This window comes from Taudactylus pleione, unplaced genomic scaffold (genome assembly GCF_031769625.1).
Source record: "Taudactylus pleione unplaced genomic scaffold, aTauple2 ptg000352l, whole genome shotgun sequence".
NCBI lineage: Eukaryota > Metazoa > Chordata > Amphibia > Anura > Myobatrachidae > Taudactylus > Taudactylus pleione.
Window position 1 is genome coordinate 13674369 of NW_028284753.1, and position 21970 is coordinate 13696338.

Genomic DNA, 21970 nt, shown 5'->3' on the forward strand with positions numbered 1-21970 from the left:
AGTAGATTGTTGATAGATGGAACTTAGAGTATTCTCTTTCTGTTTTGTCTTCGGTTTAACGCAGGTATAACGATACAGTTTAGCACTTAAAAAACTGCACTTTGAAAAAAAGCAACCTCCAGCCTAGATAATGATACTTATACATAGATGGAGGCAAGTGTGGACACTAATTAATGAATAAACCCCTTTGGCCACCCAACAGCAAGCTAGCAACAAAATGGCATAAATAAACAGGCAACACATACATCTAGGAGTAGAAAAAAAATCATGCCTTCTCTTCAGTCAATAGACTGGAGAGAATCCTTATAACAAATTAACTATTATTATAAATCATAAGGCATTACAAACAATAGCACATGGATTCAGTATAGAATTAGCTGGTTACCTATTAGAATAATTAATTATTTCTATGCAATTAACTGCAGAATCCGCAGTGTATTTTGGTCTACAGAAAAATGGTTGCCACCTGATATAATAGAGACACTAAAAGATAGTTAATTTACTACAAACTGATGTTCTGGGAAAGGTCTATTTAAGAACTGTTTGATAGACTTACACAAAATTTATCTGATGAATTAAGTTTATAAAATATAAAATATGGGTTTTCTCTTTAAATATATACATATATAATCTATTTATCTATACATATATAGATCTAAAAACCAGGAGTGGCACTCAGGGACATGAAACTAAGAAAACCTATTGCTCCACGGCTAAATTTACGTAATAAACGGCCATAAGGGTAAAAAGAAACAACATTCAGTGAACAAGGCTAACCTTAATTGCTTTCACACACCCAGGTGTCACTCCTTACTATGCTTACAAGGCACCCCGATGCTCAATGACATCAGCAGCAAGATCCTGACAGTTAATAAATAAAAACCCAGTGGTGGCCCTAGCAACAGACAGATTGTCAACAAGGGCCCCCATTTTTCAATGAAGCATAACTCCTTTAGCGTTCACTAAAGGGGTTATGCCACCCTTTCTGGATTTAACAAACAGCGGTATTCTAAGATTACCGCTGTTTGTCACAGCATCGAACTCATCATATTTTAGATGGCAAGTGCGATACGGTCCCTATTGCTGGCAATGGAGACCTGGCACTGCCTTTCCGGCTTCAGCCAAGCCTTCCAGGCACTGCTGGGTCCCATTGTCATGCACAGAGGGACCGTCGCGCATGCGCATTACACAAGACTCCCGTCGCTGGCAGAGTTAGGCTGCCAGCAGCCCAGCGGAGGACCTTGCAGAGGAGGAGGACTTTGCTGGACCTCGCTGGAAGGGTAAGTGTTGGTAAATACCAGTGGCTTTTTTGTTTGTATCACAGTGATAGAAAACGAAAAATTGTGCTGGCGTTTACCTTCATTGATAAATGGGGGCCAAAGTTTAAAGTGTACTCGAAGTGTCCAGATAACAGCCATTCTCTCACTTTGTTAAAGTGAAACTAACTCCCGGGAAAATAGCGGTTGTCCATTTTGATATGCAGTGTTTCAACTAAAGTCTGCTAGGAACCCATCCACACCCCAGTGGGGTTTTTTTATATGCAATTTTAATGTTACAGTATTTGATAGTATTGGGGGAGAGAAAATAAATTGTATTTACACCATAGAGGTCCTTTTTTTTATCTCTTCCATAATTCTACTTGGATAACAATCTTGAATCATTGGAGTAATAAGTTTAATTTATGAAGTGTCCTTCTTTTAGATACACTGCAAATTATGTTTTCTGTAGTAAGAAGAACTTACAAGGGGAAAACTGTATAAGAAGTTATCTGCACATACTGTACATCTTATCTATTTTCCTCAGGTCTATTTGGAAATAAAAAAAACAACACATGAAGAGATTCTCCAAAACTTCCATCAGTAAGATATTTCGGTGGGAAGGAGGATCCTGAAGGATTTTATAAGTGAAGGAGCAGGTAATTCTTTGTTCTAAGAGTGCTAATTTCACCAGACACAAGAACTATTTCTAGAGAAGCGCCAAATCTTTTTTGTGAATGTATTTTTGTGTGGGCAGAGGGGTGAGAGCATCTTAGCCTAGTGCATACAGTGTATATTTAGGGTTTTCAGATGCAGAGGCGTTCGCCGATTGCGTTTTTGTCCACAGAAAAAAGCAATACTAGACTGTAAAATATTTTGTTCTGCATTTATTCATTTTAATGGCGGTGGTATGTGATACACGTGTGTAACAGTCTTTGGGGTAAATGCAATAGCCTGCGACTTGCAGGCATTGGCGAGTTCACAGTGAGTCTGACCAACGTTTTAAAGGGCAATCATTTAAAAGACAAAATCAGATTGTTTTTGCCTTTTAAATAATGGCCCCTTTAAAACATAAGGTGGACTCGCTGGAAAGTTGGCGATACCTGCAAGTCACAGGCTATTACATTTACTCCTTTAGCTCTGTTGCCGGAGCCACCCATGCGTTGTCACAAATGATATCATGTGCGCCGGGGTGTCCTGTAAGCACAGTAAAGAGTGGCATTCGGATTTGCAAAGGCCTATAAGATTAGCCTATTTCACTGAATGTTGTTTTCCTCCCGGAAGAAAGTTCAGTAAGTAATTGAAATGTCAGACACATCTACATTGCAGTATCTTTTCTTCTTTTCACATCCTTGAGTGCCACCCGTGCAAATCTAAGGAGGTTGGAAGGACACCTGGGCCCATTCAATATACAGAAGCAGAAGTGTCAAACACACACATACACTAAATATACTGCATATTTTTTTTACTGTACTCCCTTCCATCAAATAATAGTTTCCTGGAACCCCTCCCCTCTAGCCTTCACTATTTATTGTGTGGAGCATGGACCTCTGTACATATACAATAAGAGAGACTATTGTTCCTCGCCTAGGCGCTGCTTGGATCTCTCTACAGGAAGCTGTAATGAAAACTAGGTGCTAAGTGGAATGGCTGTCCCCAACGGGATCCTGTCAATATCCCGGCGTGTGGGAAGCTGGCGCTTAGAATGCCGGCGCCGGAATCCTGACACCTATCTGAATCCCGGCACCCTGAAGGTAAGTAGTGGGGTTAGGGGGAGGATTAGGGCTTAGGCACTATGGGGGGAGGGTTAGGTTTAGGATGCGGGGAGGGGGAGGTTAGGTTTAGGCACTAGGGGAGAGGTTAGGTTTAGGCACCGGGGAGGGTTAGGGTAAGGAGGAGGGTTAGGATACTTACCCTGTCTGGATGCCGGCGTTGGGATATTGTCCGCCGGGATCCTGAGCGCCGGCATCCCATACCCAACCAGTCACCAACTGCTGCTTAAGAGCTTATGGCCCAAATGTAATAGGCTCCGATTTGCTAGTCCCGCCAATATTCCGGTGATCCAGCCTCTAGATTTAAAGCAGCGATTAGTTTTAAGACAAGACTACACTACTGTAGGTTGCTTTTGCCTTAAAACAAATTGCCCCTTTAAATCTAGCTTTAATGGGGGGAGCAGCAAATTTTAGCCTACTATTATATTTGTGACTATAAGGTGCAATGGAGAGAGCAAAGCAGCACTGAAACAGACAGCAGTGTTTGAACTGTATGTAAGCATTTCATTTTTTCATGCTACAATGTTACATTTTTATAATAAACAAAACCACTATCATGAAAAATATGCATAGACCTAAGCACACAGAAACACTGGCAGATTATTTTAATTTGCAATAAAAGTGAAGTTAACATGATCCATATCAATAATTTCATGTTCTTCTAGGACATTTCTCTTTGTGACAAACTCCGATAAATGAAATATACAAAATGCCAATGTTATGCAGAGGCCATTCACTCGTGAGCACACTCATGATCTCCAAACACAAATACTCAATTTTTTTCTCTCCATGATTTAACCTAAAAGAAAAGCTTCAAACAATGACAAAGATTTTGTTACAATATCCTTGATACTATTTGTTTATTTATACCAATTCCCTCCCTTCCAATGCTGGCAGAGCTAAGTCACAGTAAAGTGTTCCGCAAAATTGTCCCATTCTTCTGTTTGTTGCATTCTCAAGCTTTTCCCAAGTCAAAGTCACTTAAAAAGACAGATGAAAGAAAAGCAGCTGTACAATGGGTTAGGACAGGAAGTATAAATGAAGAAATGGCCGGGTTAAAATGCTCCCCCATTTCCCACAAGCTAAAATGCAAAGGTTGCCACACACCTTACGTCCTTCAGGAACAAGCTGATAACTTACGAGGCATGAGAACCATCAGATTGATGTTGAGTCTATTACTTTAGATTCAAAACGGTTGTGTGGATGTGCAAGTAATGTAGCATTTATAAATATGTAATTACATATATACATGCACACATGGGTGGACACATCAGAGGAGTTCATATGCTCCTAAATTTTATCTTTGTCATATCAGACCAATGTCTAACTTCAGACATTATGTGATGTGGACATTATGTCAGTCCACATCAGTGTAGGGTGTGTGCTATGTGTGAGATATATATATATATATATATATATATATATACACATATATAGATATTATTATTATTATTATTATCTGAATACTATTTGTTTGCTGTCTTTTTTCCCAAATCCCTGAGTGCCGTCGTCTTTGCTGGATATATATATATATATATATATATATTTATATTTCATCCAAGTTCTGGCACTCCCCAATATGATATATGATATAATATATTGAAACGCTGATAAGTGATACGCTGTCCGCAGCCTTTATTTGGATGATATAAGCTACGAGTGCCGCACCATGCTGAATATATATATATATATATATATATATACACATATATATATATATACACATACATACATATATATATATATATATATATATATATATATATATTATAAAAACACACCCACACTCCTACAGTCTGGCAGCTATATGCACACGTTTTGCTACACTAAAACAAAAACTAATATAAATGGAGGGTAAAGACCGTTAAAAAGTAAAAACAAATTCAATGATAGCGTCTAATTATTAATTTGTTAAATAAGGGACGAATTCCATTATTTTTAAAGTGACCCTAAAACAGTGGCATGTTTGATGTAGCGTTCACATCACTTATATACTGCAGATTATTCGCCATTTGTGTACAAGAGTCCCAAATTATGTGTTATGAAAACTTTCAGGTGCTGAATTCGCGTATTGCCATTTCCAAAATGTAAAATGAACCATCCAGCTTCATGTGAGTGAGGATAGGCTCCCACTGTTCCAATTCCTCCTGTATCTCAGGGGCTTTCAGAGTCTTCACTACGCTTTACAATGTCCAAGCCTGACGGAGGGGGGAAGCTACAAGTCCATAATACTCCTGTAGGAGTAAAGAGAAGCATAGATGCTGGTAGAGTAGGAAAAGGGTTCTTCAATACTGTGCTTTTGTGCTAGTGTGGGGTGACAGGAAAAGACAGGACTTGGACCAGAAAAAAAAAAAATAAGAAATAAAAGGATGAGGTAACTGGAGTTCAAAATGGTAAAATGAAAAAGGAAAATTTGATGGAAAGGGAGGTGTTGGAAAGAAAAAATAGGCAGCAATAGTTGTATATGAGGAGATACCAAAAGGTGAATTGTAACCACATATTGCAGCAAGGAGACATTGTATCCATCGGTGAAGTCAGAAGAAGTAGATGAAAAATCAAAGTATCCTTCAGTCCTGCCATGCCACCTCGTGTCCATGAGTCCCGTCACATCATAATGTGCCTCCTACGGTGAAGGGCCAGATGGTCTGAGCGGGAAAAGGTTCGATCACAGTCCGAGCACATGAAAGGCTTAATGCCTGTGTGTTTACGGAAATGTCGGGTCAGCTCATCTGATCTGGCAAATTTCCATGTGCATCCCTCCCAAGTACATTTGTACGGCTTTTCTCCTAAAATAAGAAAGAAAAGTAAGTAATGTGCCCAGTCATCCGCTTGCTGGGGTTGCAACAGTCGAACAGTGATTTCCCACTAAGCACACAGTGATAAAATACGGTACCCCAACAATGACAATTTTCCTGTGACCCTCTAAGGGGGAAAACAAAAAGTGGTGATGTTGATGGCCACAAAGTGTCAGCGTTCTGACAGCACTCTGTGGATATCGCCAGCAATTGGAGATGCCTAAAAATGTTTTAGAAGTGAATTTATGAAAGTGAAATTAAGAAATATAACATTTTACATTTAGATTAAAGACGGTTTGCAAAATGTACAACTGGAGATCAGAGGCTTAATGAAGAGTGTGCCTCAAAGTGTATGTGTTTTCACTGAAAACCAACAACTACAACCATATCTAATGCGGCAACTATCTTAAATTGTGTGCTAGTTGGCAACAGCAGTGAATGTGTCCGGTTTACCCCACGCACATGTCACAGACAGGGTGCTTACTACGCATGCATCGCAGTGGCTCAGCCAGTATTGCGATCACATATGCAGATACAAAGCCATCGCAAAGTGAGTGACGAGACGTCAGCGTTTGGGGGTGGTGAAGGGGGAGTGGACGGAGAAACGCAGGCGTGCCTGTCCATTTGAGCGCTGCTTCCAGGGCGTGCATACGCAGCTTGAGTACTCACTGTGTGCAACAAGAGTTGCAATTTCTGAGACAGGTCAGAGTTGCTGTAGTTCTGTGTGAGGGGCTGATGGTACCAATGTATACAAAGGATTGCGAGGTCTTACGGATGTATGAAAGCAGTAGTGGGCGTCTCTATGCCGGGCGAGCAGTTGCAAACATTAGCATTTTTTGCAATCAGAACTGCGTGTGTAATCGCAGCTGCCATCGCAATAGCGATCCTTAGTGAATCAGGCCCCATGTCTTTTGTGTGCAGCAAACATTCACTATTATGCTTCAGCTCGTGTACAGGGAAATAGAAGTTTTGGTTGAATAAGCGTAACAGATATCCAAGCAACAAAGAAATCACTAATTAGTAACATTGAGGGGGGTTGGCTGTTACTGCCATTATTTAGTTAGCGATTCATTTAGAGCTACAGTCAGATTGATAAGAGGTCTATCAGACATTGTAGTGTAGGATGACATCTGATAGTGTGTTCCTGCTTCACAGATTAATTGGACAGAGTCATTATTTAGGAAGCGCATGATTAACCAGTGATCTAAACAGACAGGTAGAGACATTCCATTTCTCTTTACTTATTTAAGACTTAAGAATATTTATTTACAAATAAATATTTTTTCTTCCTTTTAAGGTTTGTATTTATTAATATTCATTTAAATTTTTTTAGAACTACTGTGTAATGTTATGAAAGACTTTGCTTATAACATGTTGGATATGATCTGAGTAGCCAATCATTATGTAATTCAGTGGTGAAATACCTCATGTGTTTGATAACAAGAAGAGCCTTGATAATGTCGGTTAGGAGGAAACACATTCGCTATAGGTTGACTACATGTTCTTATAGACTTCAACTTGCGCCACATAGACGTCCTTGGCACATAACAAAACTTGCAACAAAGCCGCGCCAAGGCATGATAAGATACGGCATGTTTCATTCCATGCAGTTCACAGCTCAACTACTTGGTGGCCAATGGTCAATTGATGAAAACTATAGCAGTGTGTGACCTGTGCAAGGCAACTGACGAAAAACTGCCTACCAGTAGCTGCCGCCGGTGGGACACGTTGGCATGTAATGCGATCTTGTCACAACTTCACGTATGCACAAAGCAGTATTTACACTATTGTGCATCCGGTTATATTACTATATATCAACTGCTTAATGGACGTCTTTTGGACCAATATTGCAACCAATTTACTGCTTATTATTGTATACTGTTTGCAAGTATTGTAAGTTAATTTTCACATATAAAACAATATGTGACACTGGCTTTGACATGGGCAGACATCATGCGACCGTGTAGTGAATTCCCCCTTTGGCACGGTAGCCTATCCATAAACCCCCACATGTCAATAAGATACAGTACTGTATGTGAAACAGAATTGTTGCGAGTTGTTTTAAGCAGCTTTATAAAATTAGTCACAGTACTAAGGACTTGGATGCTGACCGTGCCAGGGGAACTTCTCTGTTTGGTCACATCTGATGTGACCATCAACGTGTACAGTAATAAGAGTCAGCAGTAGTACTGTATATCCACAATGCAATAAAATTCATAATGGCCCTGTCACTAAGCATTGCGTGACAGTCTCCATGACATGAAGCAGTCTACAACATGTAGCAATGTACAGCAACAGTATACATTTGTCACAACAAAACAGTAGTTACAGTTTACGGTTGTATATTGTTTACCAAAGATGCAGTACAATTTCGAAAAGTTTCCACCTGAGATTTGAAAATTGGTATTATAGTGTGTAGCGACTTAATACGCCATATCTGGTTTTGGCATGCGGATTTGGCGCATCACGCAGTATGTGGCTTAAAAACGATAGGTAAAAGAAGAAACATCTGTACAGCACAAAGCATTAGAACACTTAGCAGTGAGAACAAGCAGTCTTTGTAGACAATATTGGAAAACCCTGACTCATACTAACAGGGGTATTTAATATGGGTGCGATAACATCGTTTTCTGCGTTAATATCGCACTTTTTAACTTTTTTGCGTTAATATCACTGGTTTTAGTTTTACACCGTATTCAATTTCAAAGACTTATCGCAGTTTTGAAAAGTCTTTGATAAAAAACGGTGATAAGTTTTCACCATTGAATAGGTGTCGAAAAAAAGTGCAGAATTGGGGTTTAGGGGTGCAGGCTTAAAAAAAATAGCCTGCACCCCTGAGATTGACATTTAAAAAAACAACTGTGTCAAAAAAAAAAAGTTTAAAAAAAAAATAGGGACACCCCAAAAATTAATTTAAAAATTGGGGTGCAAAAAAAAAAAAAAGGAAAAAAAATTGTTAAACAATAGGAAAATAGGTTCAGGGCTATTCTGCAAGTATGCGGCAGGTGTATTGAAGAATAGAATTATAGCGGCAGGTGCACAAATGCTGAATTTTTAAAAACTTACTTTAGGGACATCAAAATATGCTAGTACCCATTTTCATGTACCCCAAATTTGATGGGACCACTTAAAAAACCGAAAAAAATAACCTAAGTGCTCTTCTGCATCACTTCTTCAATGTCGGGAAAAAAACACCTGCTGCGGCTATTTAAATCCCCGACTTTCAATTAAAGGCTAAAACGGGGGTACCCATAGTGTTCCCCCATGTTTTTACAACTTTAGGGGGGCTTACAATTATTTTAAGGAAAAATTCGTAACTTTACGCAAATCCAACTTCGGAGTTTCCAGTTTTCGTTAATTTTATTTTGAATACGGGGATAAGCGGGAGCGCGCACCATACCTTTACGCAGAAAAAAACTCCGATATGAAACGTTAACTTCGCCAGGGAAGTTAACCTTTCATATTGAATACCCCTCCAAGAGTGGATGTTTTCAGCCAGCATTATTCATCACAGACTTTACAGTGATAATTAAGCTGCTGCTTAGTTAGCTTGATACTTATATGCATCTATTTAATAAATCCTCCCCAAGTTACTTGCTGTTTATGTATCGCTTGCAGATATAATAGAATAAAGTATGTGCAATGACACTCTAGGTACAGTATGAGAAAACAAAATGGTAGGAAAGGCTACATTTTCAAACCTGATTGATCTTTTTGTTTTTCTTTTAAGCTTGAAAAAAAAAAAAAAAAAAGAACTATTAGGAGTTAATTTACTAAGAATCGTGTCTGGTCTGAGATTGCCCGAGTTAAGGTTGACTTTAATCAGCTGAAACACTCAATCTTACCAAGAATCGTGTTTTGCAACAATGTATGTGATCATGTTTCCTACCAGTGTTCCCTGTATTCCCCACAGTCAAACACATACAACCTGCACATATCAGTGAACAGATTTACTTTAATCGTGGGACAGAATTTTAATAACCCCCCCCCCCCCCCAGTTCCCACCACTGAAATCACCATTGCAATCCTGCTGCGTATAGGGCTCCAAAGCAAACGGATGGTCACTGCACCTATTCTAATGAAGGTGCATCGGCGGAAAAGGCTTCAAGTTTCACGCCTGTATCAGAATTGGCCATCAGCTGATTGGTCAAGGGATACCTTCTCCGATGAGTAAAGTTTTCTGTTTCATCAAATGGATGGAATGGCATGTCAGGCGAGAAACATCGGAGAACAAACACTCTGCAACCATTGCTGGAACACTACTAGATGGTGGTGGCAGCGTTATAGTCTGGGGAATATTTTCATGGCATTCTCTGTGCCCACTCATCCATGTGGAAGGCACAGTCAACCGATTTGGTTATGTACACCCATACATATGGATTGTCTTCCCTGAGCCAACCTACCAGCACCTTATTGAGTCACTCCCAGCAGCGGATACTCTGGCTATTGGTCATCATAATTTGACTCGACTATTTGTGTGTGTGTATAATAAATATATATTATTATTAGTGTGTCATTTAGATGAATTAAATAAATAGTTTAATCAATTCTTCTAGGTACACTTGCACAAAGTCATGGATTCTGTAGGATTATAGTCATATAGTCAGGTGTACGATCAATCATACCAAACAGGTGATAATGATCTTAATTTTCATTTGTAGGTTGAAACACAGTCATTAACAGAAACAGTTGTGTAGAAGGCTTAAAACTGGGTGAGGAACAGCCAAACACTGCTACAAAGGTGAGGTTGTGGAAGACAGTTTCATGTCACAGGTCATACACCATGGCAAGATTGAGCCCAGCAACAAGACACAAGGTATACATACTGCATCAGCAAGGTCTCTCCCAGGCAAAGATTTCAAAGTAGACTGGGGTTTCAAGATGTGCTGTTCAAGTTCTTTTGAAGAAGCACAAAGAAACTGGCAACATTGAGGACCGTAGACGCAGTGGTCGGCCAAGGAAACTTAAGTATGATGTGTCTTTCATCTGATGCACTACTTCTCTTCGAAATCGGAAGATGTTCAGTAGTGCCATCAGCTCAGAACTGGCAGAAACCAGTGGGACCCAGGTACACCCATCTACTGTTAGAAGAAGTCTGTCCAGAAGTTGTCTTCATGGAAGAATTGCAGGCAAAATGCCATTCTTTCGACATGGAAACAAGGCCAAGAGACTAAACTATGCACGAAAGCATAGGAACTGGGGTGCAGAAAAATGGCAGCAGGTGCTCTGGGCCGATGAGTCAATATGTGAAAGATTTGGCTGTAATAGAAGGCAGTTTCCACTGAAGGGCTGGAGAGTGGTACAATAATGAATGTATGCAGGCAACAGTAAAGCATGGTGAAGGTTCCTTGCAGGTCTGGGGCTGCATTTCAGCAAATGGAATTGGGGATTTGGTCAGGATTTATGGTGTCCTCAATGCAGAAAAATACAGACAGGTACTTATCCATCATGCAATAGCATCACGGAGGCGTCTGATTGGCTCAAAATTTATTCTGCAGCAGGACAACTACTTCAAACATACAGATAATGTCATTAAGAACTATCTTCAGCGTAAACAACAACAAGGAGCCCTGGAAGTGATGATATGGCTCCCACAGAACCCTAATCTCAACATCAAGGCTGTTTGGGATTACATGAATAGACAGCAGGACTTGAGCAAGCCTACATCCACAGAAGATCTGTGGATAGTTCTCCAAGATGTTTGGAACAACCTACCTGCAGAGTTCCTTCAAAAACTGTGTGCAAGTTTACCTAGAAGAATTGATGCTGATTTGAATGCAAAGGGTGGTCACACCAAATATTGATTTGATTTAGATATATCCCCTGGACATTCCCTCTTCATTTTGTTAATTGATAAAAAATAAACTATTAACACCTCTATTTTTGAAAGCATTCTTACTTTGCAGCATTTTTCAAAACCTGCCTAAAACTTTTGCACAGTTAGATAGAATATATATATATATATATATATATATATATATATATATATATACACAGTATATATATATATATATATATATATATATATATATATATATACACACACACACACACACACATATACACACTGAATGACAGACAAATATTTGTTATGTATGCTGCCCATCATAAGTGGGTGATGAGTTAATCCCCCAGTCACAAGGTACCTGTGTGTATCCTCCGGTGAGCTTTTAGATGAGAACTCTTAGTATACACTTTATTGCATCCTTCGAAGTCGCACTGATGAGCCCTCCTTTTTCTTAAATCTGGAGAACCTGTGCTACTGCGCTGCATCCGAATGAGGCGTGACCTGGGGAATGAGGCAATCAAACCAATGTAATCAAACAAGGAAAACTATGAAATGGGATCATTAGGAAGACAGAGCAAGTTGAGTTGCATAGGTTTAGGCCTAGCAGAACAGTGCAAAGAGCTCTACCAGAGTTACCCATGCCTGACAACAACAGAAGAGATACAGTATTTGTACTTGCTCAGTCTGTGTCTGCAATAGCGTACAGCTCTGAATCAGGCTCACACTGCACCAGCCCTATGGAGGGACAGATTATCAATCTGAATGTGGCCGCCGCTGGTCTCCGTTCAACTGCGTCAAAAGTTAGTCGCTGACCAAGACATGCTCGTGTTTGGCTAGCCACCCCTATTACCACTCAAACACCCAGAGAAATTACCTCTCTGCGTCTAAGGGCCGTATTCAATTAGAAGCTAAAAGCCATTTCTGTGGAAAAGTATCGCCAATCGCAGCTTTTCATGTGGTCGGAATTTAGCTCCAAAAAAGTACTTTCATTTTGGGAGCGAAAAAGTACAAAGTGGGGAGACAAGCATAAAAACTAGCGATATAGCCTTCTTAGGGGTCTGCAAGGATAATATATTCTGCGCTTTGGATGTTACTAATGCTGCCTATCTTTGGCGGCTCCAGCTCTGTCTGGCTGGTTCCCTGCAAACGTGTTCGTCTTCTTCGTCCGCGTAAACGGCGCGATGCTGTGGCGGTGCAGTGCTATGATGTCACTGTACGTCCGATGTGCGCTAAACAAACGCGTTTCAGGCTCCTGGCCCTTTTTCAAGGATAGCGTTCCTTTCTTGTGAGCTCCATTTTATTTAGGCAGGTTTAAATGTGGATACAAAAATCAATGCTTTCCTCTAAATACCTATTAATTAGTTCTATTAAGCTTTATATATAAGAATCATTTCTTAATATTAATTGTACAATTTTATACTTTTTTAATTATATATTTCCATTATTAATACATTCACATATATTTAAAGCGCAATGCCATAGAATTTCATGATCTTTAAAAGAAATGCACTTAATTATAGAATTAGTGTTTTTAATTGAACCAATTAATTTCCTAAATAAAATGGAGCTCACAAGAAAGGAATGCTATCCTTGAAAAAGGGCCAGGAGCCTGAAACGCGTTGGTTCACCGAACGTACAGTGACGTCATAGCACTACACCGCCACAGCATCGCGCTGTTTACATGGACGAAGAAGACGAACACGTTTGCAGGGAACCAGTCGGACAGAGCGGGAGCCCCCAAAGGTAGGCAGCATTAGGGAGAGACCGGTAGATATTCCGTTCTGACTCTACCATCACACCGCATGGCAATATGTTGGCACCCATTTGTCATCTACAGACTTCCCTAAATATCAAAAGGGCTATAAACATCATATACTAACCAATTTGTTTCCACAGGTATTGCGTTTTCACATTTTATAACTGAGCGCTCTTTATTTATAATATTCTTAGGGGTCTGCAAGGATGGGTCAGGTGTTTTTGGGATTGCAGGTGCATGAGACAGGTGCGTTTTTCACGTTTTATAAACTTCACTTTAGAGAATTTAAAAGATGCTTGCACCCATTCTCAAGTCCCCCAAATTTGACTGGAATACTTATTTTCACCATTGGGCGAAAAGCGGGGACGCGCACGATAAGTTTTTGCATCCAAAAAATGCAATGTAGGCGTAAAGTTGGGTAAGTAGAACTTTTTCGTGAAGACGAAACTAATTGAATACTGCCCTACTGCCCTAAATTTGCTCTGCGTCTTTTGGCGGTATTCATCAAGACGCATGCACAGTGCGACTCGGATTTCTGCGCAGATTGAAAACAGCGACCGCTTGTGTGTGGCATCGACACTGCGACGACTTCTGACTCATGCCTTCTGTGTGAGGGAGAACATCCCATCTACTGACGGTATGCGTATTCACACGGTATTCACACGGTATGCGTGGTAGGAACGGCTACATTCAGAGGGGCATTTAACCCTTGATTAAGAGGTACGTTGTAATATCTAAATGCATTGGATGGGTCACTGACTTTATGTATTGAGTATTTATTCTAGTTATTTGCATAAATGGAATACGCAGTGACAAAGTGGTTGCAGATAGTCATGTTCAAGAACTTTACCTGGAACAATTAACCCTTTTGCTGCGGAAAACTAATCTCACTCATCACCCGCATGTACTGTATACTAAAACTGAGGATTTCCGCTTTGAGGGAAGGGGTGGGGGTGTGGCTTAAAAAAATAGAAAAATTAAGCACAACTTACCTTGCTGGGATCCGTCCGTGAGTTCATGGAAGTGGCCCCCTACAAGTTATTGTCTGGTGATCAATAGACTATGGTTTCCCTGCGCTACAAAAAACACTTACGTTTTCAGTATATGGGGGTTGGGCACTACGTGCCCACTCACCACATATCCACACTGGCAACTTTGTGGGCACCCATATTTGAAAGAGGGGTGTTCGCTTTTTCTAATTATATTGCCCCCTCTGCAGCTATTATCTGGTGATCGCCAGACAATATCACCCAGCTCTAGGGAAAAATAATATTTTCCATAGATGGAGGAAGTGCACCTTGTGCCACATCTCCCCCATACCGACCCCAACATAATCGGGGGATCTAACCCCCATATCTCCTATCTAGCATCAAGTAAAAAATGATCCCTCCTCATTTAATGCGGTCGATTGTCTAATTTTTAAAATGGTAGGCCTGGTTGGACTACCTTACTTATTCTTCCTTCACATAGGAAGCATTTAAACAGAGATAGCAAAACTTTTAAATAAAAATAAATGTTTAAATATAGTGTAGGTTTTTTGGCAAAACCTACAGATAGAAACTGGCTTTTTAGGATTTTGGAAATGTGGATTATTGGTGAAACAAGAACCACAAAGTATTTATTTGTGGTATCTAGAAGATGGAAAAAAATACATGTTTGCTCTTGGTTACCTTTCTTGAAATTTCAATTAAAAAAACACTTTTTTTAACCATTTTGATTAAATTTTTTGACATGTTAGAATGAGTAAAAACACTAATGGTATTTTCTGAAAATACAAAGTCTTCATAAAAAATGTATGGTTTTATTTGTGTAGGTACCACGTAAAAAAAAATAAAGAAAAATAGTATAATATTAATGCTGGAATGTGTCAATAAAAGATTGTGCACCCAATACTGGCCTGCTGTGACTAAATTCACACATTGGGTATCACTGCAGTAGGTTTTGTATCTAGAGATGATACAAACTATTAGTACCAGATGGTAATACTGTATCACTCACTATTACAACATGTAGCGCTACATTATTTCCAGTTTATCACTGGCAGGAGCATGCCCGCTGGTCAGAACCTTCATCATACTATAAACTTAAATAATGCTGATAGTATTATTGGCAGAAGTACAATATATAAAGAGAGGGGCGCACGTTTAAAAATCTCTGCACAGTAAAGACATATTACATTGAAATATCAAAAGCTGTATCTAAGCAATTGTGAAATACATGGTATATTCCCAGGTACAATATCAAAGAGTGAATCTATAAAGACTAGGGGAGAATAAGAAACCCAAAGAAACTGTGAAAATACACGTTTAAAAACAATGTTCGGCTCTACTCTCAATTTGAAAAGCCTGTAAATAGATATGAACGCCAAATAATTTAACTTGCTAAGACTGGAACTACATTCAGCAATACCCAGATGTTTGTAGTGATATCATTCCTCTTACCCTTGCGGTGTGTCATGGAAGGAGGAGGATGTCTCCACAAGACTCTCATCACTGTCACTGTTTATCTCAACTGGGGACATCAAGTCTGGATCAAATTTACCTGTGAAATCAAATCAGGTATTGTTTATTCAGATATCATAAATTCACCCATAGGCACTAAATAATATCCTTTTCATCAACAACACTTCTTGCAGCAAATAATTATTACAATGGTTTAACTAGAAATAAAGGTTTCTCCAAAGGCTTTTGCTACTACAAACCATCAATCTCTTACAGTAGTGGTTCCAAAACTTTCGTGAATCACGGCACCAAAGAGTATCAACATTTATTTTGCAGCACCCCAAAGGCCAAAAGTATCTTACTGAGAAATTCTGAAAAAATTAATGATTGAATTAAGTAAATTGTGCTGACCTGTCATCCTTAGGTTCAGTTATGTGGTGGATTATGGAGATTGTGCTTTGGTTTGCCCACATATTTCATAACTGAAGCCACAACTCTAGTTTTGCTTATTTCCCTAGACCCTATGAAGTGAAGTGAAGTCTCTCTCAAGAAGTAATGAAAAAGTGGTCATCAATGACAACTACCTAAAAGTACCCCAATTTTATTAACATTTATATATAAAGCTCTAGCATACTCTTCAGCAATTTACAAATTATTTAATTAATGTTTTTGTACAATGCTACATCCATAGGTACAAGACGACAATCTAACTTACCTCTCCTCTGACCTTCCCTCCCTGATCCTAGGAGACTTCAACATCCCCACTGACATAGCTTCCACCAAACTTTTTGCCTTCTCCTCCGTCAAAATGGAACTCCCCCACCCACTGCCTCGGCCACTCCATTGACCTAGTCTTTTCCCATCTCTGCACTCTCTTTGACTTCAACTCTTCCTTTTCACTTTCTGACCACCATCTGCTCTCCTTCAATCTCTTCACTTCTCCTGCACCCCTCCTCAAACCCAAATCTCCCATCAACAGGCGCAATCTCGATGCCCTTGACCCCGCTATTCTTTCCTCTTTGCTTGATACTCTCCTCGCCCCTCTATCCACCCTTGCCTGTCCTAAGCAGGGGGCCTCCTTCTACAACCTCACCCTCACCTTTGCGCTCGACTGTTGCCCCCAACTCTCTTGTCCCACTTCGCTGCTCCAAGCCCCAACCTTGGCACACGAAATTTACCCTATTCCTTCAAAAATGCTCACACATTGCTGAACGCCACTGGGGGAACTCTCGCTCCTTAGCTGACTTCCTCCACTTCAAGTTAATTCTCTCAACTTACAGCTCTGCCCTCTCCCTTGCAAAGCAATCTTCTTCAAGTCTCTCATCTCTGCTCAGTCCTCCAACCCCCGCTGCCTCTTTGCCACATTCAATACATTCCTCCGCCCACCTCCTCCTCCAATCCCAGCCTCCCTCACTGCCACTGACTTTGCCTCCTTTTTCAACTCCAAAACCGACGCCGGGAGACTGGCATCCTGATCAAAGGGATGCCGGGCGCTGCGAGTGGACAGCCGCGAGGGGGGGAAAGGGGTAGAGTTTAGCGCACCCGGGGGGGAATTAGGGTTAGGTACCCCCCCGGGAGGGTTAGGCTAGGGGGGAGGGAGGGTTAGGCACCCCCGGGGGAGACTTAGGGTTAGGTACCCCCCCGGGGGACTTAGGTTTAGGCAGCGGGGAAGGGGGGAGTTAGGGTAAGGAACTTACAGGGGGGATTAGGGTTAGGCACCCCTAAGGAGGGTTAGGATTAGGGGGGTTAGGTTAGTCTATACTTACCTTACAACGATCGGGATTTCCAGTGCTGTCGGGCTCACGTTTCCGGGATTTGTTCCAGTGTCGGGCTGCCGCTGCCGGAAATCGAACCACCGGCCATGCGGACGGCGATATTTCATACAGATTCCCTTTATTTTATCCTCTACCTGCCCCCTGGATCTCATCCCCTCTCCCTGCTCCTACCTTGCTCACCTCTTCAATTTATCCCTTTCCATTGACATCTTCCCCTCCCCCTTAAAACTCGCTCTTGTCTCATCTATTCTAAAAAAAAATAAAAAATACCTTCATCCCCTCCTCTCTAATTATGGCCCCATTTCTCTTCTCTCTTTTGCCTCTAAAATACTTGAGAGGCTTGTCTACAACCGTCTCACCTGCTACCTCTCTGACAACTCTACCCTTGATCCTCTCCAAACTGGCTTCTGCCCGCTCCACTCCACTGAAACTGCCTTGGCAAAGTCACCAATGATCTTCTTTTGGCCAAGTCCAGGAGCCACTTCTCTCTCCTTATCCTCCTGGACTTCTCTACAGCCTTTGACACCGTGGTCACCATCTCCTACTGCGCTCCCTTCAAACCATGGGCCTCTCTGACACAGTTCAACTCCTACCTTGCTGACTGTTCTTTCTCCGTCTCTACCTCTGATTCTATCCCCCCCCCATACATCCTTACCGTGGGCGTCCACCAGGGTTCTTCTCCTTGGCCCTCTATTTTTTTCTCTGTACACCTCCTCACTGGGTAAACTCATGAGTTACTTTGGCCTCCAGTATCACCTCTATGCTCAACTCTACATCTCCTCTCCTGATCTCTCCCCTTCCCTTGTCTCTCGGGTGTCTAGTTGCCTCTGGATGTCAGAGCGCTTTCTCTAACTCAACATAGCCAAAACGGAACTCATTGGTCTTTCCTCTATCTAGCGTCTATTCCCCTCCGACCTCTCTATCATTGTCAATGACACTACTATCTCCTCTGTTCCCCAAGTCCGCTGCCTGGGAGTTATTCTTGACTCTTCCATCTCCTTCAATCTCTTGCCCAACCCTGTAGTTTCCAGCTCCGCAACATTGCTCAAATCACACCGTTCCCCTCTCAGGATGCTCCAGTACATTAAAAGATTTTCATTCCAACCAGCCAATTGGTTGGATCATTGGGCAGATAATCTTAATGGAATGGGTATGAAGTCCCGACGGCTGAATAGCCGCTGGTTCATATCCCGACGCCGGCTGCCCGAAGGGAGAAGATCCCGACAGGACAGGGAAGTACCCTATCCCAACCCCCCCCACCACCCCCTAACCCTCCCTTAGTGGTGTGTTACCCTAACCTTCCCCCCTAGTGCCTAACCCTAATCTCCCCCGGAGGTGCCTAAACCTCAGCCCTCCTTACCACACACTAAATCTAACCCTCCCGGGGGGTGCCTAACCCTAACCTCCCCTTGGGGGTACCAAACCGTAACTTTCCCCTCCTCTAAAACCTAACCCCGCTACGCTCCTAAACTTAACACATACACACACACACCCCTCGCGGCTGACGCTAAGGGCACCCCAGACTTACCTCGTTCGGTCCGGCGTCCTTCGGCATTCCGGTGTCGGGATTAAGATAGGCGTCGACATTTTGACACCTATCTTAAATCCCTTGTCGAGATTTGGGTGTCGGTATTGATCACAATTTTAACGTGTATGGACAGCTTAAGAAGGCGGTGACCCATTGGATTTCAGCCATCGACCACTGGTGAACAATCGATGTTTGTTAATCATCGATGGCCATCTCTACAACCACTTCAAATTCTTAGATGCTTTACTCATTCGAGTGAGATGCCTTGCTTCTGATCTAATGCAATTAACATAACGTAGCTTCTACTCTAGAGTTTGCTAGAAGTAAATGTATAGATGGTTTCAAGGCTCTTATAAAATCATTAACATCTTATTAACAGTTGATTTTATGTTTTATTGATTATGGTCTTAGAAAGTCACTAGCAGAATAAAAACATTATTCAAAAATGTAATAGAAAATGGTAATGCAATAAAATTATTAGCCTGACATTGCAATGCATTAAGACCTCCATATCCCCCCACCGCTATAGTAGTATGTTAAGAAATCTCTCTAAAAAAGCCCAATGTGACAGAATTAGAACTGCAGTTTGCGGTCTACATTTTTTCAGCATCGCTGCCTAGGGGATGAGCTAGACATACAGGAAGGCTTCATTAGGTGCCACTACCACCATGACAGGTAGTACACAACTCCACCGCAAATTCACCAGTCATCTTGCCATCAGTTAAATCTTATTAAAGGTGTTAAAATACGGTTAAAAATATTTGAGTGTCCAATGCATAGCTTGATTTGCATATACAAAATACTAGGCAGAATTATGTACCTAAAACTTTCCAAAAAAAATGACAGCGACCAAAACAAAAAAGAGTTACCATTAGATACCTGAATTATCTGAGAAGACAACTTGCCCAAGGTCACATGGAGACTGGTCTGCCCTTGAATCGGAGTCTTCAACTTCAGACGCTGATGACCGTACCATTAGACTATGGGTTCTTCCTAATATAAAGATAAAACATTGACACACATAACACTTCTTTTGTTTTTTTTAAGTTATGTAATGGTTGCATCTCAACAAGGTTCACCTATATTCCAGATAGGGAGACATGGTTGTCAGGATGTGTATGTGTGCAGCCAGCCTAACTTTATTTATTCTTCTGTATATGATACTACCACAAAATTAAACAGAATATTAAGGAATGTGGATTTACACATTTTAGCAATAGAAACCCCTGTGCCTTACATTTTAATTTCATAAGTGCCGTGTACAGAATATAATTAAATATATTACAGAAAAATTAAACCCCCTTTCAAAATGTTTTTATATATCAGGACATTATTAATAGTGAAGTAGTTCCCATAATATCCTATAAATATGATTAATGTAATTAATCAAATCTCATTCAACTAATAACGTGACAAGTTTTACTTTATCATTATTTAACAAAAACATACTGTTTGCCAATACAAACCCATGTTTAAAAATGTTAGTACACCCCATGGCGCAGAAGCTTGAAGCAGCAACGTGAAGAAATAATTTTCTGTATGCATCAGTCATCATATTAAAGTAGTTTTGGGCCACTCCTCCTTATAGCACTTTAATTAATTCATGTTTGAGGGCATTGGTTTATGCACAGCAAGAAAATCAGAGTTGAGGTCTGGACTTTCACATGGCCATTCCAAAACCTTGATTATTTTATTTTCCAACCAAGGGCCCCATTTAAGAACGAAGGTTAATACCAGTGCAATTCTTTGTGTAGTATCACAGTGATGCAATGAAAATGCCACTAGTATTCATCAATACTCAAGCCCTCCGGGGAGTCCAGCGAAGTCTTCCTTGTCAGCAAACCTAACGCTGCTAGCGACAGGCTTCTGTGTAAAGTGCATGCGCTATGTTCCGTCTGAGCATGTGCATGGCACTGTAACCCGGCCTTATAAAAAACCGGAGAGCAGAAAAATTTCCTTCATAAAGTGCACTTCATTAGCAGCACTTGGCTAACATTGAGCCGAATTCTGAGTTTCATGCAAAAAGCGCATACAGCAGTGTCTATTAGTGGTCGTCCGTCTGTGAGTTTTTGTAAGTGCAGCTACAAACGCCTTCCCTTATCTATATATATGTGTGTCTTTGTGCGCCATTATCGGTCGCACCATGAAAACGTGCACCAGCCCTATTGCAGGGGCAGTTTCTCCATCTGACCTTGGCTTTCTATGTCTGTGAACGCCTGCGACACTGCATAACACACCCACTGAACGGGCCATTGCTGTATGCATTTCTAGCCACCTCCCAGAAACACCAATCACTTTTCCACAACATTCCTGATACCATCTGCTGGGACATAACAGCACCTATGTGCAACGCGCACTCTGTGCAACGCGCACTCTGTGCAACGCGCACTCTGTGCAACGCGCACTCTGTGCAACGCGCACTCTGTGCAACGCGCACTCTGTGCAACGCGCACTCTGTAGGAGTTTTTAGTACAAATGTTTGCAGTTAGAAATAATTAGTCAACTACGTGAAAATAGGCATTGTGTGCACAGCGGAGCCAGGCCCATGGTCTTCTGCATTGATAGGAAAGCAGTAAGGGTGTACTTACTTTTTCACTGATGGTTTCTTTTTTGTCTGAGAAATAGTGATTCAATCTGTAAGGACTTATTTGTCATGACTGATCAGTTTGTTCAAGTTTTAGGACTTTGTAAGAACTAGATAATTATTATGTCCTAATATGTAAAAACACATATTGGGCAAAACAGAGTATATATTCTATGTTCATCTATCTGTATTGGTGTCTAATATTGCAGAGATTGAAGGATAACAATTATATAACTCGAGCCAATACACAAAATTATTGATAATGCATATTATTT

The 21970-nt window shown here is 40.9% G+C and overlaps 1 protein-coding gene across 3 annotated transcripts in view; it reads right to left on the reverse strand.

Annotated features, from left to right (window-relative positions):
* Positions 1 to 3618: 3618 nt before the first annotated feature.
* Positions 3619 to 21970, reverse strand: part of KLF8 (KLF transcription factor 8) — a 95205-nt gene continuing 76853 nt past the window's right edge. For 2 of the 3 annotated variants that reach the window (XM_088444288.1, XM_088444289.1), the window contains exons 3-6: positions 19991 to 20104; positions 15809 to 15908; positions 11970 to 12112; positions 3619 to 5814 (exon numbers count right to left, since the gene is read on the reverse strand). In XM_088444288.1, the coding sequence (XP_088300414.1) occupies positions 5633 to 5814; positions 11970 to 12112; positions 15809 to 15908; positions 19991 to 20104 (539 nt within the window). In that variant the 3' untranslated portion in view covers positions 3619 to 5632. Of the gene's footprint in view, positions 5815 to 9524; positions 9554 to 11969; positions 12113 to 15808; positions 15909 to 19990; positions 20105 to 21970 lie in introns of all 3 variants that reach the window. The other variant, XM_088444290.1, reaches the window with a different exon arrangement.